Below are 21,939 nucleotides of genomic sequence, written 5' to 3'. Positions count from 1 at the left end.
CATATTTTTGTAAGGAAATTATTGTCCACTTTTAATCTTGATGCTGGAATAGTGAAATGGATCTTAGATTTTTTAACATGTAGGCCACAGGCAGTCAGGATTAATAGCATTGTATCTAAGAAGCGGCTGTTATCCGCAGGCTCACCACAAGGGTGTGTCCTGTCTCCTTTATTGTATATTCTCTACACAAATGACTGTAGCAGTTACTGCGATGACAGGCATTTCTTAAAATTTGCAGATGATACGGTTTTAATCAGTCTATTCCAGGATGGAGAGGTCGATCATGGGCAAGTCGTGAATGACTTCGTAGAATGGTGTGACGACCACTTTCTGAAACTAAATATAAACAAAACTAAAGATATGGCCATTGACTTCAGAAAAACTTCCCACTCAACCTCCCCAACAGTTATCAGGGGCTCACCAGTTGAGCTGGTGGAGAATTACAGGTATCTAGGTACAGTGATTGATGAGAATCTGAACCACGACCTCAATACATCTGCAATCTGTAAAAAGGGCCTGCAGAGACTTTACTTTATGTGCAGACTGAATACTTTTAATGTGGACAAGACACTGATGGTTTTATTTTATAAATCTTTTATCAAATCCATTTTAACTTTTTGTATTATTTCTTGGTATGGGAACCTTTCAGTACAGAATAAAAACTGTCTGTCTAACATAGTTAAAGTAGCCAGCAGAATAATTGGCACACAGCAGCTCTGTCTGGCAGATCTCTATAACAGGCAAGTTCTGCGGAAGGCACGGTCAATCTTAGCCAGCCCTGACCATCCACTCTTGGAAGAATTTGTTCTTCTTCCTTCTGGGCAGAGATTTTGGTGTCCCAGAGTTATAGTAAAAGCAACAGGTTCAAATTATCCTTTGTCCCTAGTGCAATAAAGGTGCTTAACTTGCAGTAATTCTTGATTTGACTGCACAGCTTTGCAGCACTTTATTAGGGGCCAGTACTTGTTGTTACTATTTTTATTCACTTTATTCTTACTCTTGGTTGTTTTCATTGTAGCAGTGATTGTTGTGACTGTCTCATGTCCTCTTGTATGTCATGTTGTATCTGTTTTTGCCCTCTACTGCAAATCAAATTTCCCCTCGAGGGACAATAAAAGGTCTGAACTGAACTGAACTTTGAACTTATACTGTCCTTATTGCAAAGCACTCTGCATTTCTTGTATGACAGCTGCTACTTAAATAAAGTTTTTTATTATTATTATTGTTACTGATAGTATTACCTAAAGTCAGGTCTGATACAATTTGCAAATAGCTTTCACCCCTATCCTAACTGTGGACGGATTACTGAACCAGCCTACAGGCACAGGGGCCCAGGTACATGGCCCCCCTTCCGGCCTTCACCTTCAAAATGTCACTCAAATGAACACTTACTGACCAGGAAGAGACTGAAAATGACCACAAAGAGGCACAAAAAGACCACAATGAGATGCAAAGGAACCACAAAGACACACAATATAACACAAAGAAACACTGAACAGCCACAAGGAGACAAAAAATGACCACGAAAAGAGACAAAAAACAACCAAAAGATGCTTAACGGCTTAAGAGACACAAAACAACAAATTGACACGTACCATCCAGGAAGAGACTCACCAGCCACAGACCAAGAAACAACTACGAAGAGACACACAGCGACCAGAAAAAGACAAAAATTACCCCAAAGAGGCACAAAACAACCACAAAGAAAGTATAAAGACTACAAAAAGATGTAAAGTGACAACAAAAAAGAGGCAAAACCACCACAAAATCTGTGTGTCTTGCTCCTATGTATGAGAGGTGGTGAGGCTTTCTGCCTATCTGTGCCCAGGGGGCCAGATATTTCCCATTAAAGGCCCAGGGTCATAACCACGGAAATCATCACCTGCCTCACTATAAAATAAAGTCCTTTAATTAGACTCATCGGAGCATTTTTGTGTTGTGTGGTGATTCTAAGTTTGTTCCCGAGGTGCCTCCATCCAATTTATTTCGTGAAACTTTGACTAATTCCGTGTAAAATCCTGGGATCAGTGCTGGTCTTCAAAAAAACTAAGAATACTTCCCTGTGGTTGACAACATACCTGTCACGTGTCACGGACTGTCACAACAAACTTAAACTGACACAGTAAGCTCACCCAAAGCTGCTAAGAAGTGTTTGCCAATCCTCTCTGACTCACATCTGATGGGTATGTTGGCTCATAGTGTTGTTGCCATGAAGCCTCAGTAAATGTTAGTACCACTAAGAGGCAGGGAGAGCACGGCTTCTGCGACGCTTATTAAAATGAAATGTGAAAAGCGGGATGTTTTATGTGAAAGAGAGGTAACAGTGCTGTTTCGTTGTTATTTTGGATTCTGGTTTGCACCGGTTTCCATGGATGTGGTGCAGGTTTTTAGGCAAAACAATCGTACAACTTCCGACTGAGCCGCCTGTCACTACAAATCTGCTGTTCCTGTTCTCCCTGCATCTCTCTGTCTCTTCCCATCTGTCATTCTCTCTCTGCATTATTATCTGTTGTACTCCCTCATAGTTGCACACACACACACACACACACACACTACCACATTTCATCGTCACAATCTGAAAGAGAATTAATAAGATGGTAAAAGTGCAGTGCCATGCTTTTCCACATTTCTTACTTGATGTGGGGAAATTTGAATGATAGTTATGCAATTATAATCTGAAAGGAGAATGACTCCTCGCAATTTTTTTAATGTAGCTTTTGGCTCCGTCTTCGGCACTAAGCTCAGTCTTCTCTCAGTAATGTGACATGATTATGTAAAGTCCACAGACGGCAACGCTTCAGGAGTGAAAAAACGACAACACTGTTTACATCTGGTTTTAAAGGGACAGTTCAGCCCCGAATCACTCTCAAACTCAGAAATACATATTTCATTTTTACCTTCTGATCTATTTATCAATGTACATGGTTTTGATGTGAGTTGCAGATTGCTGGAGATATCACCTGTAGAGATGTCTGCCTTCTCTAAAATATAATGGACCAAATGTCACGTGGCCTGTGGTGCTCAAAATGCAAAAAAAAAAAAAAAAAAATAATTTGAAAAACGTCTTTTTCTAGAAATCATGACCCGATTACACGAGATAATCCACAGACCTTGTTGTGAGCAGTTTCAAAGGGAACTATTTCCTTTCCAAGTTACATCCATCAACCATATCAGTGTGCAGAAGGAAGCGTGCATCTGCGAGCTCACCTGGCAGCACTGAGCAAGCAAATGTTACAGCTCAGCCAAGGAGGACAAAAAATAGTTCCTACATGAAACTGCTCACAACAAGGTCTGTGGATTATCTTGACTAGCTGGGTCATGATTTCTGGGGAGAGACATTGCTGTTGACTTTTTCTACAGGTGTTGGCGCTTTAAGCACCCAAAGCCAAGTGCCATTTATTTCCATTATGTTCCTGGGTACAAGCAGGAAAGACAGATTCTCCAAATCAGACTGTAAAACGATCACATCAAACTTTAACTAAAGGAGTTTCTTCTATTGACCTCAGGGCATGTGGGGTATAGGGTAATATTTACATTTTTGGAAATGACAGGACTCGACAAAGGAATATAATATAGACATAAAACCGTTCTGATCCACACTCCAATTCAGAAGGTGGCAGTAATGCACCAGAAAGCTGTTTGCCAACCGCCATAAAACATCAAAAGAAGAGGAAGCATCATACGTTGATGATGACACAATCTGGAAAAAGGGACAAAAATAACAACACGTTGAAATGTATACAGAAAGCAATAGTCAGTGTGGAGAGATGGTTTTATGATTGGTGATTCAGAGTTTCAGTGGCAAATCAGGCTATATGCTGTTTACTAAAAATCAAAATAGACAATTGGCAGGGGCCAACATTTTACAGCAAGCACATGGATAGGGTGGGTATTTTAATATCTTGGTTTATGGATTGGTGAAAAATATTCATTGAAAATATTGCGACAAAATGTAAAATGGTGTTAAATTTAATGAGGTGCGTGCTGATAAAGAAGTATTACATAAGGGCTTTGATGAGAGCTATTTTGGATTACGGTTGCAAAGTATGAGGCAGCAACAACAGGTCATCTAGAAGAATCTGACAGGATACAGTACAGAGTCTTAAGACATAGTTTTGGAGCAGTCAGAGCCGTGCCCATTAATGCACTGTTAACTGAATCCAGTTATTTGCCGTTGCATCTGAGGAGAACTAAGTTGTCACTAACATACTGGCTGAGAATTCAGGGAGGAGGAAATGGAAATTTAGCATCAGCTATTCTGCAGTAGTGTTGGGAACAAACAACATTTCATAAGAAAGTCAAACAGTACAAAATTCATATTATTATACACAGTCCAACAGTTATTAGTAGCAGCACATTTCCATAACTTAAGAAAATACTGAAAAATAGGAGAGAGTGGACAGAAATGAATTTAATATAGGATGCTTGATTCATAATTATTCAGAGAAGAGTTGCTATAATTATCTAAATATTTCTACAGATGGACTAAAACATTAAAATAATGAGCACGTAGGAGTGGCCATTTGTTCCAGCATCTGACAAAGGAATTAATAAGAAAATTCAAGCAGATTAACAGCAGAACTGACAGCAATAATCATCAGTCTTCAGTGGGTAGAGGAGGTAAAAGCATGTCCTTATTGAATCTACAGCATCTACGAATAGACATTTATTTCTGTTGGAGGCTGGTGCATGTTGAAATAGAGGGTAATTAGATTGCAGATAAGCATGCCAAAAGTGCATTAAACAACAAATGATGATGGAATTTGTTTTGTTAGGTCAGAAACAAAATCAATAATTCATCATAGAATTATGACATATTGGCAGGAATTTTGGAATAATGACAATAAGGGTAGAGATTGTGACGAGTGAGAAGTGCTTTGCACATATTTGTTGTCGTTTTGTGTCTCTTTAAAGGTCAGCATTGTCTCTTTAAAGTATATATGTGTCATTTTGTCATTTTGTGTCTCTTTAAAGATCAGCATTGTCTCTCTTTGAGGTATATATGTGTCTTTTTGTCATTTTGTGTCTCTTGCAGACATTTTTTGTCTCTTTGTAGGTCCTTTGCACCTCCTTGTGGTCATTTTGTGTCTCTATGCAATTGTTTTGTGCCTCTACTTTCTTTGCATGCATTAATTGTCATTTGTGCCTCTGTAAAGGTCAATTTTGTCTCTGTGAGGTGTATTTGTATCTTTTTTTAGTCATTTTGTGTCTCTTTTTAGTTCCTTTGCATCTCTTTGTGATCATTTTGTAGTTGTTCTGTGTCTCTTTGTACCTCATTTGCATGTATTTGTTGTCCTTTTGTGTCTCTTTATGGGTCAGTTCGGACTCTGTGACATGTGCCTTTTTTGTCATATTGTGTCTCTTTGTAGTTCTTTTGTGCCTCTTTGTAATGTCCTTGCATGTATCTCTTGTCCTCTTGTGTTTCTTAAAGGTAAATTTTGTCTCTTTGAGGTATATTTGTGTCTTTTTTAGTCATTTGATGTCTCTTTAAAAGGTCTATTTTGTATTTTTGAGGTATGTATGTGTCTTATTTTGTTATTTTTTGTCTCTGTAGTCGTTTTGTGTCTCTTTGTACTTCCCTTGTGTGTATTTGTCATCATTTGTGTATCTTTAAAGGTCAATTTTGTCTCTTTGAGCTATATTTTTGTGTCTCTCTGTGGTCATTTTGGGTGTTTTCCTGGTCAATATGTGTTAATTTGAGAGACATTTTGCAGGTGACTTTGGTCCTGTGGGCCTCTGCCTGGCAGGCCCGTTCAGTAATCCACCCATGGCTACAAGGAATCTGCTGAAGGTGTGATAATAGATAGCAGGAAGTTCAGTGTAGAATGAGAGAGATGGAAGGACAGGGTGGTAGATATGGGAAAGGGTGGAGCATTGAGGGCCTGTTAAAGATTGGGGACAAAAAAGTTCAGTTGAAAAAGACTATATAAAAATGAATAGATGAAACGGGTTAAATATCGAGGACATAATAAGTTCTTTAGAAAGATTTTGTTTTATTTTTCATTTGATAGTTTTTGTTGAGTAGTCATGGTGTTACACACCCCAGCAGGTGGCAGCATGTACCTTTAAAATTGGTTTGTAGTCTGTGAGTAAAACTAAAGAAGAAGTTAGGTCTAAAATACTGGGTAAAGTTGAAAGGTTCTGGCTCTATCTGCAAGTGATCACCTTTTTGAGCACTGTGAGTTCCCAGTAAGAAGAGGAGTTCAAAATGGGTCCGTTGGGTTAACTATGTGACTGAGTGGGCAAGGAAGATAGGAATAGAGGGGCCACAGATTGCTCCATCAGTTTGCCTGCTACCAGCTCCTATTTGGTTAATGTCAGAAATGGAAGTAGACATGTGTATCATAAATAGATCGAGGTCTGACGAAGCTTGAGACTTAGCCAGGTTAGTTAATGAGCACCTGAAACAAAAATGGGGCGCGGCTTCAGATGGGTTAAAGATCCTGAGAGTGGCAGGGCAGGATTTGGAATGAGCATACCTGGTTTGAGTTATATCAAAGCAGATGACTGTCAGATGGTGTTGCAGTCTTTTCATCTGAGCTTATAGTACCTGTATGGGCGTTTTGGTGTTTGGTAGGACTCAGCAGGTGGAGGTCAAGAGCCAGACTAGACCTGATGGGGGAGACTCACATTTACAGGCTGGAAATGCAGGGATGTAGGGTGGGGTTCTCATGGGTCCCAGCTTATGTAGGGTTAGAATGAAGCAGCACATAGGATGGCCAAGGCTGCACTACGGCAGGAATGTGTAGATATCAGGGTTCCTATTGGCACGGGTGAGTGTGGTAATTTTATCAGAGAAGGACTCATTAAGCAATGGCAGGGAGTGTGGGAGAGGGAGCAAAAGGGCAGGTGTCTTTTTTCAAATTCAGCCAAGGGTTAATGGACTCAGTAAACATAGTCTAAACATAGAAGATGAAAGCAAGGTGACTAGATTAAGGCTGGGGCGCTCTGGACTGCAGAGTGGGCTGCTGTTGTTAGGGAAACACCTGGATGAGAGATGTGTGGAGTGATGGAGACTGGGCAACCTGTGATGCTTCGGTGCCAACTGTACGCAGAGGAAAGGAAGATCTTGTTTAAAGAAGTGGCTGAGCTGGAAATAGCCAGGAAAATCATTGACTTCCTCCACACATCAGGCCTGTATCCCAGGATTTAGGCCAGCAGGTGTAATGAACAGTGTAAACACAGTGAGGCAGCAGTGCGCCCAGTCTGCCTTTAAAATCTAAACGAAGAAGAAGAAGGAGTAAATAAATAAATAAATAAATGAAGACGAAGCAGCAGCAGCCACAACAAGCAGCAAAATGGACTCTCGTGGATGGAGTAAAAGCGAAACCCGCTGTCTGATCTCCAGCTGGGCCGAGGAGTCAGTGCAGCAGAAACTGGGCGACTCATATCACAACCGGCTGATTTACGAGGACATCTCGAGGAAACTGAAGGAGAATGGGTACAGTCGAACATGGCTGCAGTGCCAGCGTAAAATCAAACACCTCAAGCATCTTTTCAGGAAAGCAAAGGACTTAAAGAGGTCCGAGGTGGACAGGACAAGCTGTCCCTTTTACGACGAGCTGGAGAGGGTGCTGGGACACCGACCGCCATCCTGCACCGAGGATGATGTGCTGGACTCGAAGCCCGAGGGGTCGCTTTTCAACTCTACGATGACCGCCATTGCAGATGCAGCCACGTTGAGCAACACTACGCCTGTTGAAACCAAGGACGAAGACGGCGATAGTGACGGTGTGTGATTTAATTATATTAAAATTAAAATGCGTTATACAGTGGTGGCTGTCAAGCTAGCATTTACGCTAGCAGCCAATGTTGCCTTCACCACCTGTGCTATGTGCAGTACCATTTTATATAGTAGTAGCGTATAAAATATAACTACGCATGTATATAATTTATGTCTCCCTTACGAAATTTATTTAAGTAACGTTATTAAGTTTATAAACTTAGCTCTGTCCTGCACTCTGTTTCCACCCATTGACAGCTGCTTCTCATGTATTATGTTGCAGTCAGAGACACAGGTGGACGCAGGGAGGGACTTTTACTTGAAGCGGTTTTATTTTATATATTTAACAAAAACAAAACCAGCTTTTATCCCACTTTAAAGTTTACCTGTACGCTTTCTGTGCCGCCGGCAAACTTTATCTTCTTGCTACAAACAACCATGGCAACAACAACAACAATAAGAAAAGAAGAATGATTCTTCTTCTACAACTTTTACTTTGAAAAAAACTTGTTGCTGACTCACAGGCACCACCTGGTGGCCAAACCCGGTCAGTGCATTCCCACACATTAATCCTGCTTAAAATAATAAAAAACATATTAATATTAGTACATTTAGAATATAAACAGTGTCTGCATACACTGAAATAAGACTGGAAATTTAATATAGTGAATTATACTGTAGACTTGACTAAGTTTTGGGTGAGGAAAATATATGAATATTATAGCTGCTGTGCAGGCAATTCTGAGCAACCTCTGGAACCTAAGATGGTCATCTACCTCTCTGAGCTAATTGGCAAGTAGCAACTCAACAGTGGCTTCACAAACTGAGTAAGCCATTCACTGTTGTGTAGGAACTCAGCCATCCGTGCATGGAAAGGCAGATTTGAAACCACTGTAAAAAATTCAGTTATTAAGACAGAAATCTGAAAATACACATATTGCATCTTGACAGCATGGAGATGTTGGTAATTTGTTTGAAACAATGATTGATTTGCTCCATATGTGAAAAACTGATGTTTAAAATTGCCATTTTTACATTGACTCCAATTGTTCGTATTAGAGCAAAATTCAAAATGCTGTCAAAAATTCAGTTTTTGAGATAAAATTCTGAAATTTGCCACACATCATCTACCATGACTCTAGAATTTTGTCGTTTTTTTCATGAACATTGAAGATTTATTTGCAAGAATTTGCATGTATATGTTTACAGTACTGTTTACAGTCAAACATTTTGATGCACTGTAGGCTCAATTTTTGATCAATCAAAAATCTGAGAAACATAGTTTGTGTAGGACAGTCTGAAGATGCTCTGTAGCAAGTTTGGTGTCAATTGAGCAAAAATTGTGGGAGGAGATAGGTTTAAGAAGTTTTACAGTTTTTGAAAAAAAAACAGAGTGATGAACTTCATAATTTTTAATAGGAACGAAATGCAGATTGCATCTAACCAGAAGTGCATAAGCAGTAATTAAATAACATATGTACAGGTTAATATACAGGGTGGAGGGTAAGAATGATATATAAGTATGTTTATTTCTACAGGTATGTACATGCTATGAACAGACTATGTCTATAAATTGTAGTACAGTATGAAAACTATACAGTATGTACAGTTGTGCAAATTGTTAATATAAATATACATGATTCAAACTCCTGAGAGCCTGCGTCTTCATATGAGGACATCATATTTTTGGTTTCCTGCACTTTATACTTCATTCTGCTTGACTTTGACCTGTTGTCCTCGTTTGTGGACACTTTTTTGTGCCATGTAGGGGTAGTAAGACCACAATACACTGTAGTGTAGTTTGATATGACGACAAATTTCACCAAGTAAAGCAACAGTAACAAGCTAAGGTGCTGTTAATTAAGAAGTTCTCATTTGAGGACATTGGGACTTTATTATCTTTGACAAGGTTTAGGTTTTATACTTATCAGGTCCTGCTGATACCAAATAGCTAGGAGAAATTAAAAATGCATACCAATCAAAAGTTTGGGTCTAAGGATATAGTGAGCATAAACAATTAGTATTCATTTAAAAAAAATTCTAACACGTACAGGGAGGGAGGGAGAGAGAAATGTCAAACTGAGATAGAAATGTATGCACTTGTTTTTAGAAACAGTTGTGCACATCGCCAACTTTCCCTCTTGACGTTAACAGTCACTGTGAATATAATCCTGCTCAGCCACTGAGGCTGACAAAAATGTTCATACAGTACTGTCATAGGCTGTCAGCGATTGGGGTGAGATGCTCACGACTACAGTTTCAGAGGAGTGTAAACAGGTGACTGCTCACTTCTCATTTCTGTTGTAATTCACTCCTGTCTGTTTTTTCCTCTTCTCTTCCTGTCTCGCCCTGTCTCATGATGTTTTCTTACAGCTGGATAAATTGACAAGTTTTGAATGTAGAGGCGATAACACAACATATCAAGTGCTACCATATATTTGTGTCTTTTGACTACCAGTGTGGTTTCATATTTTCAGTTATGAACTTTTTCTTTCCAGCAGCATTTTGGTCAAATAGATTATGTCTCATATTGTCTCTGAAAATCTTGAAACATGCAGAACTGTGGGGCACAGTCCTAATGTTTTTGCATGTAAAAAAGAGACAATTGGCAGAGCTACATTGGGAAAAAAAATGTGCATACAGTATTTAGTTTTAGTTAATAAAATACAAAGTTTCAATAAAACCATAATGAAATCCCCAGTATGTAATAACGTATGTAATAACTTTGGTTAAAAAGCTGACATTTTAGCTGACTGTTCAGTTATTTTGCTTGGTGTTCATGTTATTAGTTGCTTTAAAAGTCCCCAAACACAAACACAAAATTCAAGGATTGTTGCAGTGCTTTTCAGTTTCATAGCTGCCGAGCTTCTCTTGTGATACACTGGCACCATCTAGTGTGGAAATTTGGTAATGTACTTCCACACCAAACAAAACATGGAGAGTAAATTCAAACTTGCCCGCTTCTGATGTGCCTCTTTCATCACAAAACCCAGTGTGTGTTATCAGCAATGACTTTTACACTCTCTAAATGCCAGTAATATCATTATGAGAACTTTATGTTCTTAGTATATCTTTACATAGTCTATGTTGGCTTCTTTACACGGGAATAAGGTGGAAAAACAGCAAAGCTACCCACAGAGAAACGTAGCTTATCTACAGCTAATGAGGAAAAAATAGTTCATACTACTTTGGAAAAATTATCAAAATGATAATGTAAATGTGATATGAATTATAACATTATATAATATAAGTCAAATATAAACCAAAAAATTAAATCCCCACTATTCATGGGGAAGTGCAGGAATATCAGCTTTAGTTTTGTGTACACCTGCTGCCAGAAACCAGAGTCCAGGTGGGAGGTTGACTCAGTTTGCCAGGTAACTTCTAAAATACCATGCACCAGCTTCTCTGAACATTTGTTAATAAATAGCAATAATTCAATGCTACAATATTTCCTTATATGGCCCCAAATTGTTTGTAGATTCAGTGGGTAACTACACAAAAGATGGTAAACAGTCATTTAACTATTTGAATCACTATGTAGATATGAACTTACTTGAACCACCAGCAAGCTTCTGCAAAATGTGGTTTAACTACCCGTTTAATTATATGTAGTTTACCACTCCCAACACTTCTTAATGGCTAATGTTGATGTGAACAGTGCTGAGGATGTTTTATGAGTCTGTTTTGTTGCACTCACTTACAGCCTCAGCACAGTGACGATATATAATTCATTCTAATATTTAATTTTTTATATCTTAAGTACTAGTGTTAAACACGAAGCATAATGCACATTTTATTTTAATTTTAATGCACATTTCATGTCGACTTTATTTTGTTTATCGCTCTCTTTATTTTTACTTTTTATAATTCTCTATTCTTTACAACGGAGAGACTGTATCGAATCATAACTTTCTCTCGGGGATCAATAAAGTATTTCTGATTCTGAACAGTGCGGCATATTAAACCTGCAATAAATGTGTTTTTTTTTTTTATACCAGTGATGCAAGCAGTTGTCTCGACACTGGCTCCTTACAATTTTAAACCTTTGTTCCCCCAGGTTTCCTCCCTCTGTCCTCTTTCCGTCTCATCGTCCCCCCTCTGCAGCTTGTGTCTGCAGCTCTGTGGGAGATCATCAAGCAGGGAGCTGTGATGTACTACGGCCTGCTGGAGGACTTTGTCACCACGGTGTTGGAAACGGTCCCTGAACTGCTCACTTACACGGAGAGAGTCCAGCTACTTATGGGCCTGCGTGCAAAGGTAAGAAGGAGCAGCGATGGAAATGAAAATAGAGTTTCTAAAGTGCTGCAATTTTGAGATACTTGTAGATGCCATTTAGTATTTCCATTATATGCTACTTTATATTTCCACCCCACTACATTTTAGAGGGAAATATTGTACTTGTTACTTACAATTGTTATTTTATATAGTACCATTGCTGATAGTTCTCAGATGATGGGCCATGCCAGTCAGGGCCACACCTCCCTATGTGACTCAGTTGCAAAATAAAGCCCTCACTGAATTGTTCTGTCTCCTCATGTGCCAACAGGTGGTGCTAGACTTGTGCCGCAACGATGATTTCGCCAGCCCACAGGCCATCCAGCCTCATCTGAGCAGAATAAACACCTACATCACAAACCAGGATAAAGAGGTGGGTGGTGTTGTTAAATCTCCACCACTCGCTGTGTTGTTCGCATTTACTTATGGGCTTTTTTTAAATTTTGTTTTTTTAAGCCTTCCAGCTCTGAGATAAAAGCTTCAATGACAAACTTCCTGAAGCTTGTTCACACTCTGGTGGATGATCGGTGTCAGAGGGATATCTTTTATCAGGTGAGTTACTGTATCTTTTAATGATCAAGATGATGTCCTATGGAAAGAAAACTAATTTAAAAAGTCAATTTCTCAGCTCTTGATTTTATTCAGATAGGTTAAATGACTTCATGCAACCCTCAAAATCTGTTGAGGTATTTTGTGAGATGTAATGAATATGTTTCTCCTTATTCTTTAGAAAACATTCTCAACAGTGTTTGGCCCTAAATATGACTCAGCTCTACAGGCTCTGATGAGAAAATTCCTCTTCAATCTGCAGAAACTGCTGCCTGTTCCAAACCTTGAACAGGTAGGTACCTGACAAACAGTAATCCTGGGACAAATAAAGCCAAAAAAAACTACAGATATCCAATATTCATAAAATTCAGTAATGCAGTAGCACACTGGAGTTGCAAGAAAATGACATTTGTAATCTACATCAGTGCATATATTTGTGCTCACCTTAAGAAGAATTTACAGTCACTAGTTTCCCTTCTCTGTGAGATGCTAGGAGAGTTAATCTGGGGAACGTGCAAAAGCAATATCTGTTCTGAGGCAATTTGAGGGACGTTGTTACTAGGGCTGGGTTTTAATAAGCGATTCATCCAATTGAAATTGATCTAAATTTGTGTGACTTCATATCAATCCATAAAATCCTTTTCCCACAGATGTGTGAAGCTTTTACCGTCACTGGTAGTAAACAAGCCATGGCGCTAAATTATTAAAGCCACAGTGTGTAAGAATTTCTCCCATCTAACGTTGAAATCATATATTGCATTCAAACGGATAGCGCACTCTAGCGCCTCACTGTTTCAAACCAAATTGCAACAACGGTAGCTGCTGTGTACCAAAAAGCTATGATAACACTGATAAACCATGTCATCCGATACTTCAGGGAGTATTATCACTGCACCATTAACAAAGAGTGGGACTTATGCTGCAGTAGTGCAGGCTTTCAAATTTGCCGGGGTAGTAGCAAAGCGCCTCTTGCTCCTCTCCATCGGCTTCTCAGTCACGCAGCACTGGCCTGGCTCTCAACGAAAACGCTGAAGGCGGGGAGTGCTATATGACCCTTGCTGGCGGATGTATTTTCAAGATGTCAGAACGTTATGGAACCCCCCCAAACGACTTACCCGCCCAATGTACAAACAAATCCGAAATTCTCCTTTTATGAGAATAAGTCAGCTTATTGGGGGAGGTAATAATACACCAATGATGACATATTTATGAATGCAGACATCGATCTTTGCTAATAAACAACTGAAAATGTCCTGGGGTATTGAAGCTCCGACGTTACTGGCTCTTTTTTTCTGTAACTGTTAGCTTATTGTTTTTATGTTTTGGTGCCATTTATTATCATGTAGTGGCAGTTTCACACACAAAGTAGGATGCCACAGTGTAGAGATGGATGTTATTATAAGAGCAATAAAACCTCCACAAGGAAGAAGTCAGTATTTTATCAATACACCTTTGTAGCAACATGCAAACATGTAGAACAGTGATATTTCAATCTGCTTTGTCAGCTTACTGGTGGTCATGTGACCTGCAGGCAGTGACTGTCGGCAGCAGAGGGAGGAGCAGAGAGGACATGAGGACTGATACTGACTGATGTGTGTGTTCTCCATTCTTTCTAAACTTCACTCAGTATTGAGTATTAAGTTTATATTGTGATTTAGCAGTTTTAATTTTCCTGACGCTGCATTAGAAACATTTAGATATAAAATATTCAGTTTTAATCCTGTTCTGAATTTATTCTTTTTTAAAAATAATTCCTTGGAAAAAAAATTTCAGTATTAGGTCTCTCTCTTTCACATACTGGCAAATACTGGAATCGAAATCGAATCAGTTCAGGAAATCAGTGGTGATCCCCAGCCCTAGTTGTTACAGTGATGAGGAAATTAACAGTATATATCAGAATATATTAAAAAAAAAAAAAAAAAAGGAAAAAAATTCATGATTTTTTTTTTCCTCAATAATGTTCATGTAGCGTAACCCGGAGACTGAAATTACACACACGCATTACCTCTCTCGGTGACAGCATACCAGCGCCGAACTGTAGCTGAGAACACACCGCAACAGAGCTGCTTCCCTCCACACACACTTTAAAGTACACACAGGTGACCCACTGCCCTTAAAGGGGAAAAAGGGTGAGACGGTAACACCCAGGACATACCTTTACTCATGGGATTCTAGTGCCTAGAGAATCAAATCTATTATCACAGTGTATCGCTATCACTGGACAGCATAACAGGACACTTCCTCTATAATATCTGACACTGATTGCTGCTGATCTGTTCTCTTCTGTTTAAAGACCTCCCGTCAGCTCAGTCTCTCCCCTACGATCTTGAAAGAGTGTGTAGACTTCATGAATCAACCTGAGCCCTTGAATACACTCATCCAGCATCGCAAACATCATGGCCATAAAGTTTCACAAGGTAGCGTTTTCACACCGTTCCTAATTGTCTTTTCGCACTACTCATTTTTCTTCTGTTTTAGTTGCTGAGAATAATTTGTGTTTCGTTTGTCATTTTATTCCAGCATTGTCCTCCTCTGGTGATGACTGCATTCTTACCAGCCTGTCTTATAACCTACCAAATGTGGACAATGACGAAGGAGACGCACTTTGCCTTGAGGCAATAAAGTTAAAAGAAGAAAACTTGGAGGAAATAAATTCAGAATTGATGAGGAATTCTGACAGAAATGGGCAGCAGCACGTCGATGATCTACATGAAGACGAAGGAGCCTTTGTTGAAGTAATACTCCAGCCTTTCGATGACAGCTGGTCTACTGATGATGATGACGACGACATGGACAAAACATGGTTCCACCATTTGAAAACTGGCAGGCGGACATCATCAAAAACCTTCAAGTGTCTTGTTTGTGGCCAAGATTTTGGTTCCCGTAGGAAACTAAAGAAGCACAAGATGACACACGGCGATTGCTTTACAAACACGACGAGTCACTCAAATTCTGTGAGCCAGAGTTGCCTTTTCGAGGAGATAAATTTAAATCCCAAACCACTGACTTTGCCTGAGAATAATGCTTCTAGAAGTGAGGACGAGCTTTCATCATTGGCAAGTGCCGCAACACATAGCCCATCAAATCTGAACAGTCTACAAGCAGAGACAGGCCCACAGTGTTCCACAAGCTTACCTCATCGCTTCAAAACAAACCCTGCTGATGAGACCCAAGAGTCTTTCGTCAGCGAAACTGGAAGTGGACCTTCAAATGTTGCACCCCAGGAATCGGCATCGTCTGACTCGCAACAGGAGCAACCAGGTAAAAGAAGCAGTCGTGCCAAACAGTGCTCCAAATGTGGGAAAATATTTACTTGTTCTGTTGATTTGATGAGGCACATGAAATGCCACACTGAGCAGAGTCCCAACCACTGTTCTCACTGTGGGAAAGACTTCGACAGCTTTGACGAAGACTCCGAGATGCACCAGGAAGGTAAATGCAAGGTTTCAAACCAGAATTCGCAGGACAGTTCCTCCAGCAACACAAATAAAAGGAATTGGGAGAATAATAATGTTCCAAGTGGTATAACTTGGCCCCCAAGGATCATGGATACACCTGGAAACGTGCGCACTAGATCACCTATGACGTGTCAGGAATGTGGCCAGGATTTTAGTTACTACAAGAGTTTTGAGAAGCACAAAAGCAAATGTTCCAAAAGGGCTCCTCGAAGGAGAAGGCGGACAAACACAGACTATTTTATTATCAATGCGTGTAATTTCAGATCAGCTGAAAATACCAGTTCTGAAACCCCAAAAACTCCAGTCTCTGCTGACGATGTAGCTGTATCCCAGACTAAATCTCGTAGCATCAAGTGCACCATGTGTGAGAAGACCTTTTCAAAAATAGCCATCATGAACAGACATTATTCCCAGTCTCATAAAGTCAGAGGCCCATACCCATGTCCTTTATGTAAGAGAACTTTCGTGAGGTTGTGCGAGCTGGTTCAGCACCTGCGAAACAGAAGCTTGTACCAGTGCGCCACCTGCAAGAAATGTTTCCCAAAGCCGGGACAGCTACACGATCATGAAAAAATCCACACTGCACGTGAGACACCCCGGGTCTGCGAAACGTGCGGGCGAAGCTTCAAATATCTCGCTCATCTGATCCTGCACCAGCGAAAGCATCGAGATCAGCAACCCAGCGTGTGCTCCTACTGCAGGAAACAGTTCAGCTCAAAAGACTGCCTGAAAGCGCACATGGTGAGACACACAGGTGGTTACCCGTGCCCGGTCTGCGGGAAGAAATTCAATCAAAAAACATACCTCAAATGGCATCTGTATAAACACACGGGGCAAGCACCGTACCTCTGCGACACATGCGGGAAAGGCTGGCCGAGCGCGGCCCAGCTCAAGCTTCACATGATCCAACACACGTCGGAGAGGCCGTTCAAGTGCGAGGACTGCGGCGTGAGCTACAAGAGGGAATCCCATTTGATAGCTCACCGCAGAGCCAAACACATCAGGCTGCGGCCATTCGTGTGCGAGGTTTGCAGCAAAGCGTTTAGACTAAACAACGAGCTGAGGAAGCACATGATGGTTCACACAGGGGAGCGGCCGTTCACGTGTCCGAGGTGTGACAAATCCTTCACGAGAAAATCTCGCCTTAGAGAGCACAGAGAGAAGGCATGTATGTGTTAGTTTGTAGACTTGTATTAAACTGTTTATACAACACCACCTGCCATACTATACTGGACACTACATGCAGTTGTGTCATCAGCTATGTGTGTATGTGTGATGACTTATAAACCAGCTACAGATGTGTCAATAAACTACATTTTGTCTGATACTGTGAATGATTTACCTTCATTGAGAAAAATGACCTTGCTGCGCACAGAGTATGTCAAATCAAAGTCTTTTGTAAAATATGCTGATATCTACACGGTTTCTCCTCGGGCTACAAGAAGCTCAAGGCTGTAGGAGGAGGCAGACTCTCAGTTTGGGTGGTTTGGAGAGGAAGCTAATCCAAAGAAAATAGCACAGGTCTTTGCATAGATGGGAGTGGAGCTGTTTGGCAACTATTTTGGTAATTGATTAATTATTTTCAGTCATTTTTTTAAAGTAAAATTGTTGGACCAGCTTCTTGAATAAGAGAATTTGCTGCTCTTTATTGTTTTATAAATTAAATATATTTGGCTTTGAGCTGTTAGGTTTGACAAAACAAGTATCCAGAAGACGTCATCTCAGGCTCTGGCCACTGATTAAGTGAGAAATGTCAGATTATTATAATAATAATGGAAATAATAATTAGTCTGCAGGCCTACATGGAAGTTATGGGAATGTATTGTATTGTCAATTTCCCCTCCCCATATACAATTAAAATTGATTTAAAAAAAAAAACAGAATTACTTACTTCACATTTTTGATCATATAAAATCCCTAAAATTGACCGTCAAAATTTCCCAGAGCTGTTTTTACGTTGCTTGTATTGTCAGTTTAACAGAAGTGGGACCAAGTCATGGTTTTGCAAGAAAGTCAAGTCCCAAATTGAGACAGGTGAGTCCTAAGTCAAGTTCGAAGTCTTTAACCTTGAGTTTCAAGTCTTTAAAAGGTCATAATGTGCTTTTTAAAGTTTGCATTTAAACAAGTTTGTATGCTTTTAGGTTTCTGTAATTTTTGACCTGCACATTTTGCAAACTGCAATTTGGTTTTTGTTGACTGAGATGAAGATAATTTGTTTAATTAGGTTCGGGTGCAGGGCCACGCCTCAACCACACCTCTGATTACCTGCCAAGCCTACTGATGCCTGGTCAACCCATCCTGCCCTGTTTGTCTCCCCTTCCCTTCCCTCCATCATCCTTTCTACCTCATCCCTCCCAACATTCCTTCATCCTCTCTTCCCTTCTCCCCCCTTATCTGTTCTTATTCGATCTGGTTCATACCTCTCCCATGTCAGGTGGAAAAATGCCACACTGAGTCTCCTTCTGCCTGATCCGCACAACATCGTCCAGATCAACCCAACAGAAGACATCCCTCTTCCACCTTCACCCCTTCGAAGTGGTGCTCAGTAACGCAACGTAAGTTCATGGTTCTCTCCTGTAACTTGACTGGATGCTGTCCCATCGGTTCAAACAAAATGGATCTGGGAAATGAAGTGTCGACTTGCTGGCAATGAATAGCGTTAACGTTGGTTAATACAGGAAATGAAGGGAAATGAATTGATTCCTGGCAGACGTTTTAAATAACATCCTTTTTAGTCTCTGGGCTCAGGGGAAGGTATCAAGTATTTTCAAATCAAAAAGCTCAACTTCAAGTGAAGTCATGAGTCACTGGTGTTGAAGGCCGGGTCGAGCTGCGAGTCTTTTATGATTCTGTCAGAATGAGTCGAAGTCATCAGATGTGTGACTCAGGTCTGACTGGAGTCCACACCTCTACAATTTATAATGACAGAAATGGGATTTTTGCTTTGTAAATGACTTCAGTGATTAATCAATTATTGTAATTCTTAGTTATTTTATTATTTTTTATTTATTTTTTTTTGTATCTCAGTATCTTATATATCTTATATTTGTGTATACACATGCACATTTCACCTTGTGCAGTAGCCTGCTGATGCAGAAAAAGCATTGCTCCACCAGAGAGCAGTGGTGCTCCAGGGACCACCTCTGTTTCATCAGCCAGAGTCAAACTGGATTTTATGCACAGTGTTTATAGGTTGTTAATTCTTACCAGTTCTTTCACAGGCTATATCCAATGACATGCCACAGACTTCTTATGAAAGCACGTCCAGCGGTCAAAATAAGAGTGACTCTTGCACTGCAGGACATTTTGATTTTTGGAAGTTGTTACGTAGGACTGTAATCTTCTTTTAAGTTTGAGAGGATAAAGATGCAACTAATGCTAAACCTTTCATTAGATCTGTTGTCGCAAACAGATCTTTTTTTTTTGTCCCTTTCATTTGTTCTGTGCTGAGGCTTGTCCCTGCAGAGCACAGAGAAACCCTCAGTTTGGGATGTTCCACTTTGTCTGTTTCTCCACTTTGTCTGCTAATTAAGAAACAGTGTTGCAGGCAAGGTGATACAGGGTGACAGACAGCAGATTTTTTGGGGGGGAGGGACGGAAGGGGGTGAACATCTCTGTAATAACGGCACGATAGGGATCCAAGGACGATTGTGTTAGTCCTGTTTAATGAAATAAAATGCAATAAAGGAAAAGGGAACACTGTCTACTTTTCCATTTCCAGTCTTTTGAAAGTGCTGTGGTCAGGATGTGCCGTGCGAGAGCAGATTTTGAGGTAACAAGGTTTGGTTATATGCTCGCAGAATCACACTACTTGACAGCAAGCGAGTGAAAAATTGAAACAGAAGAAATCCCACAAAATGAAAGCTATCTCCAGTGGGCTCTGCAACACTTACTGGTAGCCAGACTGCACCACTCCTCTGGGACATTCTGGCTGTCTTGGTCTGCAGAGACACTCAGAGATTTTTCTCTGACTAAAACCTCCATCTGTCCTGCTCGCTCTTGATGAACACCACGGTATGATGTGGACTATCAGCTGAAGAGCTTAGGTCCCCTATGGCCTCTTACGCCTGTGCTGAAGTTAAGACTAAATTGGGGTCTCAGGCTCAGGTAGCTCAGCGTTATATGACGTCACATCAAAGACTTTTCGCAGATACTAATGGGCCGTGACTGCTGTCGTAATTTCTGAATCATCTAATGCAGACAATTATCCATATAGTATACGAGTCATTTTAAATCTTATGCCATTGATACAGCAATGGCTCCTCATGAATCCCCATGAATCCAAACCAAAAACATTCCCTTACTAACAGAAACATCTCTATCGTCTAGATAATTGTCTCGTCTATGGTAACCTTAGATTCATAAAAACTCCTGCAACACTTGTTCCTTGTTTCAAGAGATCATTTTAACCCAAACCTTTATCTTTTCTTAACCCTTACCAAGTGCTTTCTGTGCCTAAACCTACCCAGACCTTTACCACAGCACTGTCACACCATAAAACCTTGAGACAAGAATACTTAGAAGTGGCTTGTGAGACTTTTGCAAATCTAGGGTTAGCCACAATATAATCACAAACCACAATGGGCACACTTACATGCACACTAATATTACACTATTATCCAGAATATGACAATATTCTGAATTTGATACGTGTCATGTAAACTGTATAGTCTGTTTGGATGTTCTGAATTAGGCCTTATTCCGAAATGTAGTATTTTCTCATGAAGACGTGGGATATGCCGATATTTACTGGGTTTAACATCATTATTTGGACATGTACTGTAGACGGTGCATTCAGAATATGGGTTTTTACCCAAATGCATTGTTGTCGTTCAATCAGGAAGACTTTCTTTATGCTCATCCTTCCTCTATTCAGCTGACTATGGGTGTTCACTCTCCATCGTATCCAGAGTTGAGGTCAAGCTCAACGAAGGCTCATCCCTCTACTCATCCAGATCGTCAGCACTTCGCCATCTTCTCCACATCTTCGTCTCATCTCATTCTCACCACCTCTACCGCCACCAGCTTCTAGACCCCACGTGGGTTCCCTATACGACTATGGATTCATCACCCATCAGTGAGTCCCTCCTGACTGAAATGTTTGCAAGGCTGAAGTAGAGATATGCCCGAGAGAAAAAGCCTGAAACACTTTTGGATAACAACAGGCTTTAGGAGATGTGAAAATACTGTGACGCTGACCTTTTCAAGAAAGTGGTTGGAGGAATGAAAGAGGGAGGCTGTGTTTGCACGGTCTAAAAAATCTGCCACCTTTGGAGAACTTTTTAAAAATCCCGGCACAACCAATGGTCGTTCCGCTCTTCCATATTTTGACTTCATAAACGACATGTTAGGGCACATTAATCTGAGTATGCATATCAGTCATTCATTTTCCGTAACCACTTATCCTGCTGGGGGTCTGGGGAGCTGGAGTCTATCCTAGCTGACATTGGGCGAGAGGAGGCGGGGTACACCCTGGTTATCACAGGGCTGACACATAGAGACAGACAACAATTCAGGCTCACATTCACACCTATGGGCAATTTAGAGTCACCAGTTAACCTGCATGTCTTTGGACTGTGGGAGGAAGCTGGAGCACCTGGAGGAAACCCACGCTGACACAGGGAGAACGTGCAGACTTCACACAGAAGGGCTCCCCCACCCTGGATTTGAACCAGGAACCCTCTTGCTGTAAGGCGACAATACTAACCACTGCACCGCCATGCCACATAATGCATAGCCGCATAGCTGCGTGTAAACAGGATTATTAGTAGAATATTAATTTTCATCAGCCATGTAAACAGCTTATAGGAACATTGTCTTCTGGAATATGGGCAGACACCAGAATATTTTGTGCATGTAAACTCGGGCAGTGTCTCATGTTTTCATGCAGCCAGGTACCTTACCTGCATGTCATTCCACATTTGTCTCTCC

General features: G+C 40.5%; 2 protein-coding genes across 2 annotated transcripts in view; one reads left to right on the top strand and one right to left on the bottom strand.

The window, feature by feature from the left end:
- LOC117271850 (phosphatase and actin regulator 1-like) overlaps positions 1–21,939 on the bottom strand; it is a 71,957-nt gene that overhangs the window by 40,384 nt on the left and 9,634 nt on the right. The window lies entirely within an intron of this gene.
- Positions 7,227–17,333, top strand: LOC117271849 (uncharacterized). Its single transcript, XM_033650331.2, has 7 exons — positions 7,227–7,731; positions 11,784–11,983; positions 12,273–12,374; positions 12,458–12,553; positions 12,732–12,842; positions 14,844–14,967; positions 15,071–17,333. The coding sequence occupies exons 1-7, from the start codon at positions 7,299–7,301 to the stop codon at positions 17,185–17,187; spliced, it is 3,183 nt and encodes a 1,060-aa protein (XP_033506222.2). The 5' UTR covers positions 7,227–7,298; the 3' UTR covers positions 17,188–17,333.

This window comes from Epinephelus lanceolatus, chromosome 12, assembly GCF_041903045.1.
Source record: "Epinephelus lanceolatus isolate andai-2023 chromosome 12, ASM4190304v1, whole genome shotgun sequence".
In the NCBI taxonomy this organism is placed as follows: Eukaryota; Metazoa; Chordata; class Actinopteri; order Perciformes; family Serranidae; genus Epinephelus; species Epinephelus lanceolatus.
Note: the sequence above shows the minus strand (reverse complement) of the source record. Positions and strands in the feature narration are given on the sequence as shown.

Excerpts from the sequence above, each read along its gene's own strand:
- LOC117271849 (XM_033650331.2), top strand. The coding sequence starts at position 7,299 with ATGGACTCTCGTGGATGGAGTAAAAGCGAAACCCGCTGTCTGATCTCC. Across the intron at positions 12,554-12,731 it reads AGAGGGATATCTTTTATCAG|AAAACATTCTCAACAGTGTT; the intron begins GTGAGTTACTGT and ends CTTATTCTTTAG. Across the intron at positions 14,968-15,070 it reads TGGCCATAAAGTTTCACAAG|CATTGTCCTCCTCTGGTGAT; the intron begins GTAGCGTTTTCA and ends ATTTTATTCCAG.